The sequence below is a fragment of the Sphaerodactylus townsendi genome, linkage group LG05, assembly GCF_021028975.2.
Source record: "Sphaerodactylus townsendi isolate TG3544 linkage group LG05, MPM_Stown_v2.3, whole genome shotgun sequence".
NCBI classification, from domain to species: Eukaryota; Metazoa; Chordata; class Lepidosauria; order Squamata; family Sphaerodactylidae; genus Sphaerodactylus; species Sphaerodactylus townsendi.
The window spans coordinates 75,910,799-75,930,754 of NC_059429.1; the positions used below are offsets into that span (position 1 = coordinate 75,910,799).

Genomic DNA, 19,956 nt, shown 5'->3' on the forward strand with positions numbered 1-19,956 from the left:
ATTTCACCCTACTGAAATTCATTTTGTTAGTTTTGGTCCAACGCTCTAATCTGTAAAGGTCATTTTAAATTCTAACCCTGTCCTCTGGGGTATTAGCCACCCCTCCTACTTTGGTGTCATCTGCAAATTTGATTAGCATGCCATCTATTACATCACCTAATACATCACCCACGTTATTTACAAAAATATTGAAAAGCACTGGGCCCAGGACAGAACACTGTGGCACCTCACTAGTTCACTCCTCTCCAGCCATTGGTGAGCATCCTTTGGATGTGGTCAGTCAATCAATTACAAATCCAACTAACAATAGCATTGTCCAGCCCACATTTTACTAGTTTTTTTGCAAGAATATCATGGGGGAACTTACTGAAATCATGGTATGCTTCATCTACCAAACTTCTCACTCCATCAAAAAAGAGATAAGAGTAGTCTTGCATGACTTGTTTTTGAGAAACCCATGTTGACTTTAGTGATCTAAGTGTTTGCAGACTGTCTTTTTAATGATCTGTTCTAGAATCTTTCCTGGTATTTATGTCAGACTGACTGGGTGGTAATTGTTTGGGTTTTCTTTGTTTCCTTTTTGAAGATGGGGACAACATTTGCCCTCCTTTAGTCTGCTGGGACTTCTCCTGTGCTTCAGGAATTCACAAAGATTATTGGCAATGTTTCTGAGATTATTTCTGCCCATTCTTTTAATATCCTTGGGTGTAGTTCAGCAGGCCCCAGAGACTTGAATTCATTTAGAGTAGCCAGCTATTCCAGTACTTTCGATTTATCTATTCTGTGCTGGATTTCCCCTACTGCACCATCCGCTCCATTTTCCCCAGGTTGAGCACTGCTGTCCTTTTGGGAAAAGATGAAGACAAAGAAGGTGTTGCGTCTGCCTGTTTTTCATCCCCTGTTAGCATTCTGCCATCTCCTCTACACAGTGATCCAACCATTTCCTTGTTCTTTTTGTTATGGACACATCCAAAAATCCTTTTTATTGTTTTTAATTTATCTAGCAAGCCTGAGCTTATTCTGTGCTTTAGCTTTTCTGACTTTCTCCTTATTTATTTATTTATTTATTTATTTTATTAGATTTTTTTTTATAATACCTATCCTCGAGGGCTCCCATGTACAACATTTAAAATAGTATAATTACTAACATTTAAAAGCAGCGAACCAAGATTAGAGATGAATTAAAGTAAATTAAAATCCAAGATGGGTGGTGAAGGTCCAGCATTTCAATAGTATAAAATCCTCCCTCCCCCAATGGCGAAGGGAGGCATTGGCGAAGCTCACAGTGATGGAGTCGCGGGTCTGGTGTTATGGGCCACAGATTTGGCACCATAGCTGCTGGGTCTCCAAAGGCTCGGGCGGAACAGCTCCGGCCTTTACAGGCCCCGCTGAACTCCTTAAGAACCTGCAGGGGTCTGGACAGCTGGAGGGGAGAGGCTGCTCCACCAGGCCGGGGCCAGGGCTGTAAAAGTCCTGGCCCTCAAGGCAGGCCAGCCGACCAGGGGCCAGACCACTAATAAGTTGGCTCACGATCGTGGGAGAGGCCTAGGGACTCTATAACATGCAGGTTATTTGTTTGAATTCCTCCTTTGTGATTTTCCCCCTTTTCCATCTCTTGTACATGTCTTGTTTATTTCCCATGTTCTGTGCATTACAGATGCCTAAGATTATAGATCATTATTTAAAGTTTTATTCCCTCCTTCTTTTGGGTTCTTGAACTATTCTTGAACTCAGTTCTCTCTATAACATTCAGACTATTATGTCTAGCACTTGATGAACTGCCCTCAAGAATACTGTCTCCCGCCCCCACATAACTCAGTTTAAAGCTCTTCTGATCAGGCTTGTAAGCCTCCTAGCAAAAATGGTTCTGCTAATTGCTGTGAGATATAACCCATCCCTTGGCAGAAGTCCTTCATTCCCCCTGTGAGTGTGTCCTTTAGCATCTAAGAGTGGTCTAGTTCAGCACCTAAGGGTGGTCTTAGCACAGTCTGCTTGCTTAAACATGAAAGAAGCCTTATTACAAAATACAAAGGTACAGCACATATATGGAAAATAGACATCATAATGAGAGATACAGGTCTAATGAAATAAAAAGGAAAAACATATCTAATTTAGCTGTAGTCTGCACAGGGTGGAGCAAACTCATTCCTCCCTCCCCATTCCTGAATCTCAGAAAAGAGTTCCACATGTCTCTACTGAGCTCCCTTCTCTTTTCATTTCTCCTCTCACCCAACTCCACTTCATTTTGCCTGTGAACAAAGGAAGGGTTCATTTTTTAACCCTTCTGCCTGCTGGGGTAAAAATCCCCCTCTCCCAATCTCAAGTCACATATCTTGCTCACATGAGCCCCCCTGCACCATGCCAATGGGCCTCCTAGGCAGGCAGCTGTGAGTTTTATGATCCTCATCCATCAAGTATGCCAAATGGTGGGTTTCAGGATGAACCAGGATCTTATTTCACATGACTTTGCCCACTTGGGAAAATAAATTATTTTGCCATGGTTTCAGAAACACCAATCATAGAACAAACGAAGTAAATAAATAAAATATGGAAAATGTAGCATTTCCTTCCACATCTTATGCTGTCAGCTGCAAATCTAGAAGACCTCCCTAGAACTCAGTTGCCTGTTAACTGCTGCGAAGTTTCTCCTTTCTGTCTTTGCAGGTATGAATGGTAAAGAACCTGTCTCCAGTAGCAGCGGGTCACATGTTTGGTTCAGCATTATCTTCCTCTGCATTACAACTTGGATCTAGCTATTTTAATTCTTAATCTTACTGGTTAAAAAGCAGTCTAATAATGCACCTAATAAATTAGCTAATCAGAAAGAGGAGAGGGGACTGGAAGGTGTGAGATTGATATGGCTATTGTAATTTAAATGCCGCCAGCATGTCTTGCTTTTCTTTACTTGGAGGAGATAATATGACCGGAAGATCTTAAAAGTCATCTTTAGAAAAAAAGGGACTAATACTGAAACTCAAGTAAATTTCTGAACCTCATCTGGTCTCCAGAGAGGCAGCATATAAAATTTCTAAATAAATAATAATAAATAAAAATACTGACAGTCAGTGGTAAACTAAAGTCTTGAACTCTTTGATTGCTTTTTGCATTTTATCAGGCTTTCTGCCTCTTTTAAAATGATATATACATTTCTTATTCTTTTAAAAAATAAAGATGTGTTTGAATATAAAACTGTGCCTGTAGGTCTGCTGGTCACCTAAGACATATCAACTGGTGAAAAAAAAATGTTTTGCTTTATACCTGTCTAGAAACGACGGGTCTCCCTTTCCCTTTCTCCATTCCATCATACCACAAGATAGTATGACTTTGTAAAATGGGGCATTTTTTGGTGTAATGCTGTACTACAAGACTAACTCTTTTGTTTCAGTAGTCTCTTTATAGCATAAAACAAGACGGTTATTTTCAGGCTCATCATATTAACATCTGGTTAGTAAAACCTGTACATAGTCTGAGGAAAGAGACAGACAGCAGTAACTACAACTACAATCACCAAAATAATTGTAATAATTAGCAAAAGAAAACTGTTTTAAAGTATTAAACACAATGTTACTGTGCTTGCGAGCTTTCACCCTTTGTTAGCGCCTGACTCACTCTCTTCTTCCACATTCTATGGCCTCAATTTATGTAATGGACCCATATTTTGCTTACATTACTGTGTGAAGCGCTATGATCCTAATAATGCTACATATACATAGTAACAATAAAAGGAATGAGTAAACTGCTATCAATCAAGGTTCATGAATCTTTGTTCTCAGGATCTCATTAAAGCTTTGACAACTAAAAACATGCAACAGAACTCATAAGATCATTAGCACACTTTTCTGCAAGGGCAGAGGGTAGCCTGTTAAGATGAACCATTAGTCTTGCCCAGTAAGGCTGTTGAGATGAAGGGATTTTCATACGGTAACATCTGCCCCTGAGAGGCCAAGTTTTCTCTCAACAAATCTGTGTGCCATGCTATTAAAGCAGTTTCTCTTCAAACAGTTTGAACTCAGACTCCTTCTAAACTTCCTCTCTTTCTCTTCAGGAGATAAATGTGCAGAACGCTCACACAGCCACTTGTATGCAGCTTAATGTAAGGATCTCTGGACTGGTGCACCAAATCCTAGCAGTAAAAGATAAGTAGAATACGGCATTTCAGTTTCTCTCAAAGTCAACTAGCTGGTGGCACGTGGGAGGAGAAGTTGCTGTAGCCCAAAGTTCCCATATGTTCCCTACATCTTTGCAACTTAATGGTTAACCTGAGAATTTGGGTGGCCATGATACTAAATCTATTTAGAGGAGGAGAGCAGCCTCAAAGTTTGTTAACCAACGAACACAGTAACAATAAACACTAAAGCTTGAACAGCCATAAAAAAGGAACGAGAAAAGAATTCCGAACACAAATACCTTATATGTATCCGCATGTCATCAGCAAAATGTATGCAGACAAAATATTTTTCTTAAGGGACAGCCTCCAATTATGTGGAAGAGATGTCTGGAGGAACACTGTTCACAGGAATTCATTATTTATTACTAGAAAGAGAAACCAAGAAGCAACTAAATTAGTGGTATTCCTGTGGAGCGTCAACAAGTCATGGAGACCCAGGGTCTTCCCCTTTCTAGCACTGGTATTCAGAAGTTTTCTGGCTCTGAATGTGAAGGTTTTCTTTAGTCACCACGTCTAGTAGCTACTGATAGATTAATCTCCTCCATAAATTTGTCTAATCTCCTTTTAAAGCCATCTATTTTTGTGGCCATCACTACATTCTCGGGCACTGTATTCCCATTTTAATTACTTGTTGAGTAAACAAGCACATCTTTTTGTTTTCCCTGAACCTATTGAATCAGTTATCATGTTGGAATCCATCTTGAGTCTCAGTGAGAAAGTAGAACTATAAAGTAAGCACATAAATAAACGCACATCTGCCCTCCTTGGTAGCCTACAAATGGCGGCAATTTCAACATGGGATCCTTCAAACCTTGTGTACAATAAAGACAGATATGGGCAATTACGGTCTAACAAGAAACTGTGTTTCCAAAAGCAAGATAGATCCTTTCTTTATAGGGAGAAAGAAGTTTGCTGTTTCTACTGGCTTCCTTTTTCCAGTTCCCACATAGTGCGGGAGGTTGCTATCCAGATGTTTCCACAATCAAAATGTTTCTACACCACAATGGCTATGTACTTGGTACAGCATAGCAAAATTTAGAAGAGTCACTATTCTTAGCAGCAATGCTATAATATAACAAATATTCCATAGAAATGTCAAGGATGGTAAAGCAGCTTACTCACAGATACTGCTTCTCAAATCAGATTGCAACAATTCCAATCCATCCTCTAAGATTTCTCTACAACCTATTTTATGTAATTGCTCCAGATCTTTAAATGGAAGATGATTAAGATATTGGCACACATATAATTGTTGATAGCCACACTGTACTGGAAAGTGGGTTCCCTCTTAATACAGCTATCTAGCACTGATAACTTCTGGGAGTTCTTGGGAGCGGGGTCCTCGTGAACTGAACACTGGAAAATAAAAGAGAACTAGAGAAACAGGAATGAATGATGGTTTTCAGGTAAAGAAGACCAGAGCTGAGCCCCACAAATTCTGAACTTGGTTACCTGACACAAATCTCCAAACTGAAGTTCAGTCCAGGCAAGACTGACAAGGGTCAGTGCTATCAATCACAGACCAGGAAAGGGATTTGGGCGTCTTAGTTGATAGTTCCATGGGAATGTCAACTCAATGCATGGCAGCTGTGAAAAAGGCAAACTCTATGCCGGGGATAATTAGGAAAGGAGTTGATAATAAAACTGCAAAGATTGTCATGCTCTTATATAAAGCAGTGGTGCAAACGCACTTGAAGTACTGTGTTCAGTTCTGGTCGCCACATCTCAAAAAGGATATCAAAGAGATAGAAAAAGTGCAGAGAAGGGCAACAAGGATGACTGAGGGATTGGGGCACCTTCCTTATGAGAAGAGGCTGCAGCGTTTGGGACTCTTTAGTTTGGAGAGGAGACGTCTGAGTGGGGATATGATTGAAGTCTATAAAATGATGCATGGGGTAGAAAATGTTGACAGAGAAATTTTTCTCTCTTTCTCACAATACTAGAACCAGGGGGCATTCATTGAAAATGCTGGGGGGAAGAATTGGGACTAATAAAAGGAAACACTTCTTCACTTTCTCACAACGTGTGATTGGTGTTTGGAATATGCTGCCACAGGAGGTAGTGATGGCCACTAACCTGGATAGCTTTAAAAAGGGCTTGGACAGATTTATGGAGGAGAAGTCGATCTATGGCTACCAATCTTGATCCTCCTTGATCTCCGATTGCAAATTCCTAAGCAGACCAGGTGCTCGGGAGCAGCAGCAGCAGCAAGCCATTGCTTTCACATCCTGCATGTGAGCTCCCAAAGGCACCTGATGGGCCACTGCAAGTAGCAGAGTGCTGGACTAGATGGACTCTGGTCTGATCCAGCAGGTTCGTTCTTATGTTCTTAATAATATAGTCTTATGTTCTGATAATATAGTCATCCAGGAACTGAAGAACAAACCTGTACCAGATTATGTCTTTAAAACTCAAAAATCAATTACAAACATCAAATTCACTACCAAGTAACAGAAGAATAATCTGCAGTCCCGAGAGCCTTCAGCACTCCACATGGCCATTACCAGACACTCAAACGTAAAATGCAGATGACTGGGGGGAAAAGGGAAGAAGTGACACAGGAATGCTGAAAAAACAGTGGAAACTAATGCTAGGTGGGCAGGGCTTTACCAGCAAAGATCATTAGCAAGAGGTCATTCCAGCCCCTTTACCTTGAGGAGGGGAGATGCATTTTAGCCATCATCCAATCATAACCCTTGAAACCCCCTGAAGTTTCAACCCAGGCTTATGGTTGTCAAACACCAACTGATCCTTACACTAGCTCCCGGACTCCAAGGCAATTCTGTGCTATTCCACTATTTTGTTCTTTACAAAGGCTGTGACCAGCAATGTTGTTTCTCACCACCACATATTTTGCCATTTTCCTAGATTTCAGTTTGTTGGAATCCAAAGTGTTAAGAAGCTGCATGCTATACACTTCTTATAACAACAGAAAATCAGGTACAGTATAGATCCATGTAAACTAGTGGATAATGGGGTACAAATGCCTTGACGGGACTAATCTCTTTACTGCGGCCCCAGTTCTTGCTTTTCAGGGAAACCTAGTTCTTCCCATGAGCCAAAAAGTCAAGTGCAGGTAACTGAACACATCCTATGTTAGTTCACACTTCCATTAACATAACCTCTTCTTTTGTTCCTCCATCATTCAAGGTCATTTGCCATGTGGCTTTTTTCTTTAAAGAACTGAAAGTCTGTTTGTGATAATCTGCAATTCACTGGACATGGGGGGAAAAAACAGACCTACCCCTTGCTAATAGAAGCCAGGGACAAAACTTCAAATACAAAGTCTAATGAGAGGATGGGTGAGAAGGAGAGAGTGAAATGGACAACAATCCTGAGAGCCTCTGCTGAAAGAATTGATTTTCATTTCCTGATTTCCAGAAAAAGATGTGCAGTATTTTATTTTTTTTGGTAAGCAATATATTCCAGAAGCCTCGAAAGCGAATCTTTTCCTTGACAATTTAAATGAACATTAAATGAAATCTGCAAAGCCATTCTCTCCTGCACAATCAAGAGCTGACAGAAGGGGAAGCAGAGAGGATGCATAAAAGACAAACATGAAGAAGCTGAGAAGCAAAGTGTAGAACAATCGTCATGAATCAGTTCCAAAATGCTGTAATGGAATTAGGGTCACCTTGACAGAAATGGACAGATCAGAGGAAATGTAATATTTTTCCACTGCACTCTGCAAAGAAAACCTGGAAAGAATTCTGTCAAATTGCAAATAAAATTTTAGTTATGTACCAGAACAGACCTTACCCATAGTTTTCACTAGCAATGTTTATGTCATCTAAGCAGAAATATGTCATATCCAAATGTTTTTTGCAGTAGTTCCTGGAATATTAGAGCAATACGATGATTTTCACAACTACCATCAAATCAGGACCTTGTAAATGTAGCTTCAGAGAGTCTACAGAATGTATCCCCTCTGCCAGTACCACTAAATGGCACTCCAACCATCTGTTTTATCTGCCCCTGTGATGTTGCACTATATGCACAACTGCCTAATCATGAAGAAGTTTGAGCAGCTGAAGCAGAATTATAATCTGCTGCAACAACAAAAACAGATTTTGCGACTGGAAACCACAAGATTCCAAGTTTCACAGAAGTGTCCTCTCAAATACACACACTCTCAAATACACATACTCACAAATACAGCACAGCTGATCCAAGTACCATCCTATACTAACAAATACAGCACAACTGATCCAAGTATCATCCTACTGCATTATCAATTATGCTTCATTTCCACACACAATTTTCTCATAAAGCTCAGGGACTCAGATCAACTAGAAACCCAAAACACATAGCAGATAATAATTGGGCTTGATGACTCAATAGAACTTCTTTGTAACTTCAGAGAAGCAGAGAGAGGACTTCTGTGTCAAATTAGTGAATATTATGTTTACGCAGATAATGTTGTCTCATCAACAATGCAAAAGGCTGTCTCAAAATTTACCAAAAAAACGAACAAGAATTCTCAAGTCAGTCTCTCTCTAGATTCCCCTTTTAGAGTAACCGTTTTGTATTGTTATTCTCCAACACATTGCTTCTGCCAAAAACAGACAGATTCAACTGTATGGTGTTTCAGAGGCTTTGTCTTTTCTGTAAAATATACAATTTTCATCTCTACATAGCATCAGCACTTAACTGGCCATCTGATTGCGTTGATTCCTGCCTGTCACACAGCCAACAAGGAAAAATGAAATTGCCAACATTCAACAGTGCTACCAATTGCAGTTGATGCACTTCCATTCTGTCCCCTAATGCAGTGATTCAGACCAATTTGCTCTGAACAGTATCGCCTTGTTATCAAGAGCACCACTGAGAATGGATAAGGGAACAATTGGAATTCAGAGTTGCACTTCAAGGCCAAACCAACCATCATATGCAAACAGTCTCTAAGTTAGCCTGTGTGGTCTAGAAGGATGAAAGGCCACCCCATCTGCAGCTCTGCAAAAATCCGCCCTACCAATCAGGAAATAATGTGACAACTGTGCACAAGAATAAGAATGGTGCAGCCAATCCCACAATGGCTGCCATAGGGGCAGAGACCATTTACAAAATACTTGGAAATTCCAAGCCAAGTATCCTCCCATGATGCTGTCTCCTGAGCTTTTCTGAAGTATCTTCAAAGAAAAGGAAAGTGAAATTGGCTGTTTGCATTGCAAGGGAGATACTCTGAGGAAGGAGGACACAAGCAGTTGGAAACACACTGGCAGGCACCATGGCATTTAAAAGTGCCACCGTTTAGCTCAATGGTGGATATGGACCAAGCTCAAGCAAATCCAGATGAGATAATGTTAAAAGATACTTATTGATGTCTCTGGAACAGGAAGTCAAGCTTTAGTAATATTAATACCTGACTACTATGCACAGTAAGAGGAGCTTTCCTTGTCCCAAAGCTGCAGCTGGTACAGAGCACCACAGCTCAATTAACATATACAGGAATGTGAAAGTGTACTCGACTGATTGTGCAGCAAGTGCACTGGCAGCCCATCAATTTCTGGATCCAATTCGGATTCTAAAGGCCCTTTGAGGCCTGAAATGATTACCGTATATCTCGTCTGTACTTTTTCTAAATAATCTTTAAGAATAGTTGAAAAGACTGTGCTCCAAAAAGCTTCAAACAGGGAAGCAAGAGCAGTGGCAGGTCATTACAGTCGTTGCCCTGAGGGTCTAAAATGAGCTCCGATGAATGTATTAACCTCTTAAGATCTTGCCCTATGATTTTAGTAGGTTAATTTTTATTTAAGAATGTCTTTTCTTAAAGTTTATTAGGAAAAAGTACAGTTGAGATGTGGTCATCTTAGGCCTCAAAAGCCCTTTAGAATGTCTTGCAGTAGGTTTCACTACTGTCGGCGGCACATGACCTCTAACTGGAATTCCTCCATCTCCGGCAAATCAAGTAATTGTGGACAGTTAATACCATCCCTAGGGTAGTGTAGTGGTTAGAATGTTGGATTAGGACTGGAAAGAAATCTCCCAGCAATAAAGTTCACTGGATAACCTTGGACCAGTCACTCTCAACCTAGCATACCACACAGGAGAAAGTGGAAGAAGGAGTAAATATATGTTACCCTGAGTCCCTTGGGAGAAAAACAGGATTGAAGTACAGATTTAAGTACTGAAGTACAAGCCCTCTTCTGTACCTGTAGAGGTAATTCCTGCCTGCCACCCCTATCTATTGCTGTTGCAGCCAGCCTCACTCTGATTGAGCAAACACTGCTGCTCTGACTACTGGGTTTTCCTTTGTGAAAAGGGGAAGATTTTGTCGAATGGGGGAGTTTTCACAAACAGCATTTCAGCTCACCCTTACTTATAAACATACCAAGAAATGACTGTAGCTAAGGCAGAGGTAACCCTAACTGATAGGTGCCACTTTAACAAGAAATTCAACCCAATACAGTTTTACTTGCATAATTTTGGATTCTGAATTAGTGCAACGTATAGCAATAATTCAAAGGTAAAACAGATGTTGCAGATTAACTCAAAAAGCAGTACAAAATAAAACAAAGCAGGAAAAATATCTTACAGAAATAATCACAGCAATACATCTTGAATACTACCTGCTCATATCATTTCAAAAGCACATCTGTTCATTTCTTTTCTTTCTATCAAACCTGATCAGGCCCTGATGTATGTGAGTGGATAAAATATCTTGCAGACAGACAGACATACACACACACACACACACACACACACACACACACACACACACACACACACACACACACACACACACACACACACACACACACACACACACAAGCCTTGACAATTCTAGATACCAGGTCCCAATGCAATCTGATGTTTCCTCCTGGCACCTAAGGTTCTGGTAGATCTGCCCTTTAAACTCTGGCCCTTTCTGCACATGTGCAGAAACGGACCTTGCCGGTGGAGGCTCAGGGGCTGTTCGGACCGTAGCGTGCGAGCAGCCCCAGTTTCCTCCCCAGCAGGAGAGGCGGCTCCACACAGAGCCGTCTCTCCTTCGGTCCCCTCCACTCACCTCTTCTGGCAGCGTCGCTCTGGAGGGCTGGAGGGACATGCCCACACTACCCTCCGACCTCCAGGGTTTGGAGGGCAGGGTGGACATGTCCCTCCAGCCCTTCAGAGCAACGCTGCCAGAAGAGGTGAGTGAAGGGGATGGGGAAAACAGCGTCTTCCCACTGGTGCTGATCACACCGCGCCGGCGGGAAGATGCTGCTTTGCAAAACCTCACTCCCTGAGCGGGGTTTGAAAGTAGCGCCTTCGCACTGCTTGGGGGATGCAAGGACAGCGCTGCTGCGATGCAGCAGTGCTGGCTGGGCAAATTCCTCCCCAGGGACACAGTTTTTAGCGTCCCTGGGGCATTGTTATCCGTCCATGCGGAAACAGCCTCTGTTACAGACGTAGGAAAGAAAAAAAGAGCCACCCCGTAAAAGGAATGTACTGCAAAACTTCTAAAATAGAGCTGATTTGTTGTCCAGATATAAGCTCTGCTGCAAATGAAGATCAATTTCTAATGGCACTCCTATCTTGCATAGCAGCAGCACCATATAGAAGAACAACTTCTACTCTTGCATTTGTCTTGGCTTGTTGTCTTTTACAAGTCAGCAAGTTCCTATATTTCTTTTTAAGTTGCAGATAGGATGGCGGAGGACTGCGTGCTTTTGATAGTCTGAACACTCAAGAAGCGTCTCTTAGATCTCTTTTCTTCATCTGACATTCAGCATTGAACCAGGTTACACCTTCAATAGCCTTCAAAAAGAGGGTTTAAAGATCTAGAGTTTACCACTTCTTTTAAATCAGACTGTATAAGGCAAATCAGCTTCCTATAAGCTTCAATTGAAGCTTCAGATGGAAGCTTGAAGATGATTTCAGATTTTGTCTGGCAACTTGTTTGGAATTTAATTTCAAAGTAAGAGCTTGTCTCAGCTCAGGTGTCTATTTACATCTTTTCTTTAAAGGGATCTTGTCTGGATGATAACTAATTGAACTGAACCTTATTCTGATTCCAGCAGTATATTTATGCTTCTGAACTCCACTTGACATCTGGTCAATGGTGCTTTAAAATATGCCTTAAATGCTCCTAGTTCTCAATTCCAGTAGTTGTGTGGGAAAACCACTTTAAGTCTATCTTTACAGACTCCAGAAATTACAATTCAGTTGATGAATTTTACAATAGTGATACATTTTCTGCTGCTCCTCATTGGAAAGTCTCGGTTGAGGAGTCTTCTGAGTTAATCTCCCAACTTAAAAACAGCAAGACCCCAGAATTCATAATGTCCCAGCTGAACTACTTAAAACCAATCAAAATGGTGGGCCCCACTTATTGCAGCCCCTTTCACCGCTGTTACTGTGACTGGCTAGTTTCAAGCCTGCTGGAAACAAACAATAGTTTCCTTATTTATAAGTAGGGTCCCACCACCATCCTGGACAATTACAGGCCCATACGCATTTTCACCATCACTGGAAATCCGTATGCCCACTATCTCAGTAATAAGCTGTCTGCTTACCTGACTGAACACAACATCATTACTGAGGCTCAAACTGCCTTAAGGAAAAATAATTCTACCCTAGATTTTTGCCTGATTCTTGAACATTTAGCTGAAAAATACACAGGGTCTCTGCAAGGTAAATTATTTGTTGTATTTATGGACTTGAAGGCTGCTTTCGACTCTGTTCCCAGAACTAAACTCTGGAGGAAGTTGACTGCAGCTCTGAGCGATAAAAGACTATTACATCTTATTACGGCCTATGTTCCCAGAATCAGATGCAGATCAGATGTGGCCCTCAAGGACAACTTTCTGACACAACATTAAAGGGTATCAGGCAAGGCTGCATCATAGCTCCCACCTTGTTCATAATGTATTTAAGTGATCTTGATTCATCCTTGATGCATGCAGACGGACATCTTTGTAGACTTGGAAACAAGAAAACTCCTGCCCTCCTGAATGCCAATGATACAGCCAAACTTTATTATTCCAGGTCAGAACTCCAGTAACTTTTAAAGAAAATTTTAAATTATTTCTCTTCAAAGTTAAATTCTCAGAAGCCCAAAATATTGGTATTTGAAATTTATACACTGCAGGTGGACCCTTGATATCAAACTCTGGGGCAAGTTAAGAATTTCCAGTACTTACTTACTTACTTAATTTATTTCTTAGACTTTTATACCGCCCTATCCCCGAAGGGCTCCGGGCGGTGTACAACATGTAGAAATAACAATATAAGATAGCTAAAACATTTAAAAGCAGCGATAAAAACCATAAAAACTAATGCTAATAATTAGAACGGCGTCCAGCATTCTATTGTTTAAGGTTCCCTCCCCCCAAAAGGGAGGAATGGCGAGTCTCATTGGGTGACAAATGGCCCAGATGTCAGGGGCCAAAGGAGGGGAGGGCACCTTACTTGGGCCTAACTTTTCACCACTCCCTATCTTGGTCTACACAGAGACAAAAAGTCTTGCAGAAAGCTCATGTGGGCCTTCATTCTATTTTACGTTTCCATTCTTCAACTTGGGAGTCATTATCTGATAAATTCCAGACTAAATTCATAAGGGTGATCCTGAAAGTACCAAAATGTGCCTCAAATTCTGTTCTCCTGGGAACAGGAGAATGCCTTCTAACTATCAGGCCATGGTTAGCAACCTTGAAACTCTGGCTTAAGGTAAATGTCTCTTCTTTGAGCTCTGGCTTATTAGTCTACTTGCTCCAGGACAATTATATGAGCTGCTGGGTGAAGGGGGCTGTACGGAAAGTTAGTTCAATTGGATCATCCCCTTCCTTTCTAATTCAACTGGGCTATGATATGGCACTTAAGTCAATTAAACAAAGACTGTGGGATATTACATCAGCAAATCTTTGGACCCACTCCCACTCTATTTGTTCTTCATCATTTTTTAACATCAATTACACTATGTCTTCTTACTGCACAGATTACCTAAAGAACTTAACAATCGCCCACTATCGCTGTTTCTTTTTCTTTTTCCAAAACCATATTAAATGTTTTCCTGTCATAAATCCTCCAAGGTAGATATGCTGGGGTTCTGTAACAGTCCAGACTGTGTACCTGTAATCCTCAGGAACCTGAAACCCTGTTGCACATTATTTTAATTTGCAATCACTATGCATGTGAGCACTATAGGAGGATTTCTTCATTGGTGATGAGGTTAAGCGTTAATTCTGTGCAGTCTTGCATTAAATTCTTATTAGAGGATAAGAGCCTTCATATTACCTTGGCGGTGGCACAGTTCTTAGTGGAGGCGTTTAGGAGTAAGAATCAGAGATCACTTGACATAAATTATCTCCAACGGTCAGATATTTATATTTAATTATTGCCGTAAATGTATAATATCTTATACATTTGATATTAATGTATAATATCTGCAATTTTTATGAGTCTATTGACTATCTATATATAAAAAAATCTATCAGTTCGTTTTTCTGCTGACAGGTAATCTCCCAAACTACTGGACCGATTGCTTTGAAATTTTCACACAACATCGCATTCACATGCGGCCAGGTTTTCATACTGTTTCCACACCTCCTGTTGTGTACATGTCACAACTGTGCCAGTTACTGTGTACATGCTACACCTGTGACAGTTGGAACCACAGTTCTATTCCGCAACAGCACCATCTGCTGGCTGTCAAAGCAACACCCTCTGATATAAGGGAACCAACCATGCCTTCCTTGAAAACCACTGCCTTATGGAGTGAAAGAGATCGGGCGGGCTATCTGCTCATGGCCCGCCCACCCTAGCAGAGGAAGGGGAAGGTGAGGGAGGGTCCGGGGGTTGCTGGACCAAACGCTCTGAAATTTGAACACAACGTAGCTCATGCCTCCCAGCGTGTTTTACGCTAGATGATTCGCCTGCAAGGGAAGGGAGTGAAAGGGACAGGATCAGCCTACCTGGACATGGCCCACCCACCCTAGCAGAGGAAGGGGAACGTTATGGAAGGACCTGCAGGGTTGCCATGCAGGGGAACGAGAGAGAGGGAGGGGAGCGAGGGGTCCCTTGCCTCTCCCCTCCCTTGCAATCATTGTGCAATGACACATGTTCGAACTATTCGCTTCCCCTTTTCTTCCTTTTCCACTTCACCCGACTCAGCCACAGCAAAGCGTGACTGGGCCCGCTAGTAATATATATATATATATATTTAAGCTTCTACTCTCTCCTGCAGCTGAGACAGATGGTAGGCAAAGGGCTGAGATATGGTAGGGGGCAAAGATAAGAGATTTCTCCCCCAAGGGTGGGATGAGAACACAGAAACCTGGCCTGGGGAAGAATCAACAAGCTTTTCCATTTTCAAGTCAACCTTCAGGGGAGCTGGGATCATTCGGAGCCCAAATAATAGAGCAGAGTATATTGTGAGTTGTTCTATATTCAGCCTTGGTGGATTAATTAGACATACATGGTTATGATCCAGATTTACTGAATAACTGAGGTGGGGCCTCCTGTTTGAAGTATATTTACCACCACCACTCATAAGGACTCCATGTTTGTGTTGAGAAGGATTAAATCCTTGGATATTTTTCTTCCTTTACTTCTGTTCCACTTACACAACAGTAAAGTAATGATAGTTGGTCTTCCCTACAATATTAGATCTAACTAAAGAGGACTGAGTCTGCAAAAATTTATGCTGCAAAACACATCTTTTAAGTGCCAGAGAGTTCTTGCTTTCATTGACACTAACTTAACAGGGTTAAGTTAGTGTCACTGGATCCCATAAGTTTAGGTCCACAATTTGTTTAAAAAGTTTTTAAAGGTTTTTCCTGGCTTGTGCCTCCTCACGAAAACATCCTCACATGCACAGAAACATGTTGCACTCACCTGAAATAAGTTAAGGAAGAAACAACCCTGCTCCAGAACCTCAGGTCAACTGCAGTAAAGGCCCTGCTTTCCACAACTAGTGATGGTCTTACCTGCTCCATTTAGGGTTGCCAACTGATGTGAAGAAAAATGTATTTCCCCTTTAATAGAGTCTGAATGTGTGTAAAAGGACTCTTGAAGCTTTCTGTAGCATCGAGATAAATAACATCACCTGATAAATAATATCCCATTAATCCTCTACTAAAGGAACAGGATATTTTTCTACAGGCAATTCAAAACTCTGAGGCAACATTAAACTTGCTTAATATGGCAAAGTTGTATTTGATATGGATCAGTCTAAATTTTGAGGCAGGCTCCCAGGTCCAAAGAAAATTTGTCAAGGCCTGTACATATATATACATCTACAATGACAGATGCAGAAAGAATCAAGAGCACTAAAATTATTGTGACAATTAAGCTAATAAATAATATAGTTAAAAAGAAATATAATGGATCTATATAAATTCAGAGGTAGAATATGGCAGACGTGTTTAATGTTCCAACCAGTAATAGAGGATACAAAAAACAAAATGTAAAAAAACTAAGTGCAGATATGGTTTCAGACCAAAGCAAGAATTTTAGATGTGGTAAGGAATGTAGTACTGCCCTCCCTCCTATCCAAGAAGACCTGAAATTCAGTAATAGGAAAACAATGAAAGGATTCAATATCCTTCCATCATTTTGTGATTTGCTTGCTGGCATCAAACATGCTGACAACAAACACACACCATGCAACATATCACTTCCCACCCACTGTTTCAACTGTGCATTCTTCAGGGCCAGTTGAGATTTCACATTTGATGGAGAAAGTCAGCTGAAATTTCCTTAGTCATAAAATATTCCATTTGAGTTGTACTTACTATCTGCCTCCGTTAGTGAGATCAAACAGCAGAGAACCACCGCTGACACAACAAATACTGAGATGCTGAAAGTAGGCACCATATTCCAAAGAAGAGCAAGCCACCTTTACTCCAAGGCAAGCAGTCAATACATCCAGAGTCACGAATACAGATTTAATCCTGCAAACCAAAGAGAAAAAGTTACATGAATAAATCTCGGGCAAATCCAAACATAAACTCTCCCCCTCCCACCTTCCCTCTCTCTCTAGCCCAGGGGTCGGGAACATTTTCCCCTCAAAGAGCCATTTGGCTCACCCTCCCCCGCTCCCCCGCCCACTTGCTTCGCATTTCAGCCCCTGCATCACCCAGCAGGGCAGTGAGATGAACCCGGCCCGACTTGTACAACCGGGCAGAAGGGGCCCTTGCAGCCGAGGTCTGGCGTGACTCGACCTGGCCGACCACCCGGTGAGCCGCCTGCTCCTTGCAGAGGAGTCCCGGCGGCTCGGCGGCTACCAGCCCGGCCCCGCCCGAGGCGGAGTGAAAGCTTCCCGCCCTGCAAAGGAGCAGGAATTGGGCGAGAAAGAAAGGTCCCGGCGGCTCGGCCTGGCCCGGCCTGCAGGGCCGAGGCCAGCCCCTTCTCTCCTTGCAGAGGCCGAAGAAGAAGTCCATGGCTTTCCAGGCTCAGCCATGAGAGACCGTCAGCGCCGCCGCTCACCACCCGGCCGAGGCCGAGATCCACTTGGGCTGACCTGTGGAGCCATAGAGGCAGCATGGCCGGAGCCGCGATCTGGCTCGCGAGCCGCGGGTTCCCGACCCCTGCTCTAGCCCTTTGGGGGTTGGCAGTATAGGAAATCGAATAAATAGATAGATAGATAGATAGATAGATAGATAGATAGATAGATAGATAGATAGATAGATAGATAGATAGATAGATAGATAGATAGATAGATAGATAGATAGATAGATAGATAGATAGATAGATAGATAGATAGATAGATAGAAAACTACATCTATCGATCGATCGATATCTATATATATTCCGTGGGAAGAAAAATCTTTCTTTGTTGATTACTTCCACCTCCAAAGCCACTCCCCCAGTAAGAACGCACAACAAAAAAGATGAGCTGTTCCTTGGAATGAAGGAATATTAGGAAATTAGGGAATGTCCCTAACACAGCACTAAATAATAAACAACAAAAGATTATTAGTGTTGTAGAACTTAACAGAATCAGGCAAAATACTACACCTATGTTAAGACAAAAAACAACAACCCAGTAAGTGCAAACATTTTATGTGAAACAGGAGCCAGCATACATGCCAGAACACACCAGCAAGACAAACAAATGTAACGTAAGAACCGCAACAAAATGCAATAGCATATACAAATAAACAGAAAAACACAAAAGGAGTTACTCTGTCAGAGAGAGGTCCAGAGGATCAATATGAGTATCCCAAAAAATCATAAAGGCAGATCCTCCTGGTCACAAAGAGGACGGGGACTTCCTGATAAACAACCTGTTTCACCTGCAGAATGACTAGTAACCCAAAGTGACTAGTAGTGCATGTCCAGTGTTGGGAACTGATTTTAGGCTTAATGAATGCTGTAGCCTTTCTACGTTCCCATTCAAATAGCAGGACTATGCATCAAGGGTACATAATGTCAACTGCTTGTCAACACCCCTCACTTCAGAACATATATACTGAAATACTATTCAAATGTGCTTGATCCAGGAAGCAGAAATAGCTTGAGTGGTGCTTCATCATAATGGTTAACAGAAAGTCATCATGTCTGAATCAGTCATAAACCTGCTAAATGGTCTAAGGTGGACCATGTTTGAATACTGACCTACCCAACAGGGCTGTTGTCAAGCACTGCTGCAAGCTAGTGTAACAAGACCCCTACTGGATGAGACTAAGGGTCTATCTAATCCAGCATTCTGTTTTACACAGTGGTCAAACAGATGTCTCCAGGAAGCTCACAAGCAGTGTATAAAGACAAATTCGTGTTTACTTGCTCTCCTCTTTCCCAGAGGTATCTTGCATCTTAACATAAGTACATCACTGAGCTATCATGGTGGTTAGTACCTGACAGATCTATGCTATAGGAATTTGACTTCTCTGAAAACTGAGTTTCCTTTATATCCATTGCCAACATTTGGGAAATAATTCACATCTGATTTCACGCTGTGTAGATTTATGACTTTTCTGGTTTAAGATGTCTATAAAGTCTACCAAAAACAAACTTATAAACTTCAAATTACATAAATAGCATTTTGTAGTCCTGCTCGCTCTATCATCATTTATTGTCCTCCCTGCAGTCTCTAGAACTGTATTCTTTAATCACTTTGATTGGTAGATCAGCCAATCACAGCTTCAACAGCAGATTAAAATTTGCTCTGTTCACCAATTAACTGGTGAGGCTGAGATCAAAAGGCGCATTGCCTATTCTACGTGTTGGAATTGATTTTTAAACATAAAGATGTTTTTCCTGCCAGTGTGCTTCTAACCTTACAGTTTCCAGCAATTCCCAAAGGGGTGTGATGTCACTTCTGGAAAAATCCAATGCCACACCATTGCCAGTGGCCACACCTCAATGTCCCCCCAGCGATTCCCCTTGAAACAGAAACAAATGGTCCTCAGTTGAAAAACTGCATTGGATCTTACTAGCTTTTCCTGCTTAATCTTGCCCAGTTCCATTCCCATAGCAGCTCCTATCTCACATGGGGTTTGCTTTTCCTCTCCTCCCTGTGGTTGAATATATTTAAAAAGGTATTTTGACAAAGGTAGATTTGGTAATTAGAAAATTTATTTAAATTCAGAGGCCCAATTAAAAGCCAGGTGTTATTAATCAATTAAAAGTTTCAATGCTAATTGCCTAATAAATCACCCATCTTAGTTAATAGAAGGTTGTACCTTAAAGAACGTTCTTACCCTGCCTGCTTTGAGAGATTAGTAAGGGTCTAAAACAGTGGTTCCCTCCTTGGGATATGTGTACCCCTAGGGGTACGTACCAGATTTGGGGGGGGGGGGGGGGTGCACAAAAATGACGTAATGGGTTTTATAATATGGAGTTACAATTTTAGGGAAATGGGT

General features: G+C 41.5%; 1 protein-coding gene across 21 annotated transcripts in view; it reads right to left on the reverse strand.

Annotated features, from left to right (window-relative positions):
* Nucleotides 1–19,956, reverse strand: part of PTPRF (protein tyrosine phosphatase receptor type F) — a 623,992-nt gene that overhangs the window by 373,927 nt on the left and 230,109 nt on the right. For all 21 annotated transcript variants that reach the window (XM_048497079.1, XM_048497096.1, XM_048497095.1 and 18 more), the window contains one exon: nucleotides 16,885–17,043. In XM_048497079.1, coding sequence (XP_048353036.1) covers nucleotides 16,885–16,966 — 82 coding nt within the window. In that variant the 5' untranslated portion in view covers nucleotides 16,967–17,043. The remainder of the gene's footprint in view (nucleotides 1–16,884; nucleotides 17,044–19,956) is intronic.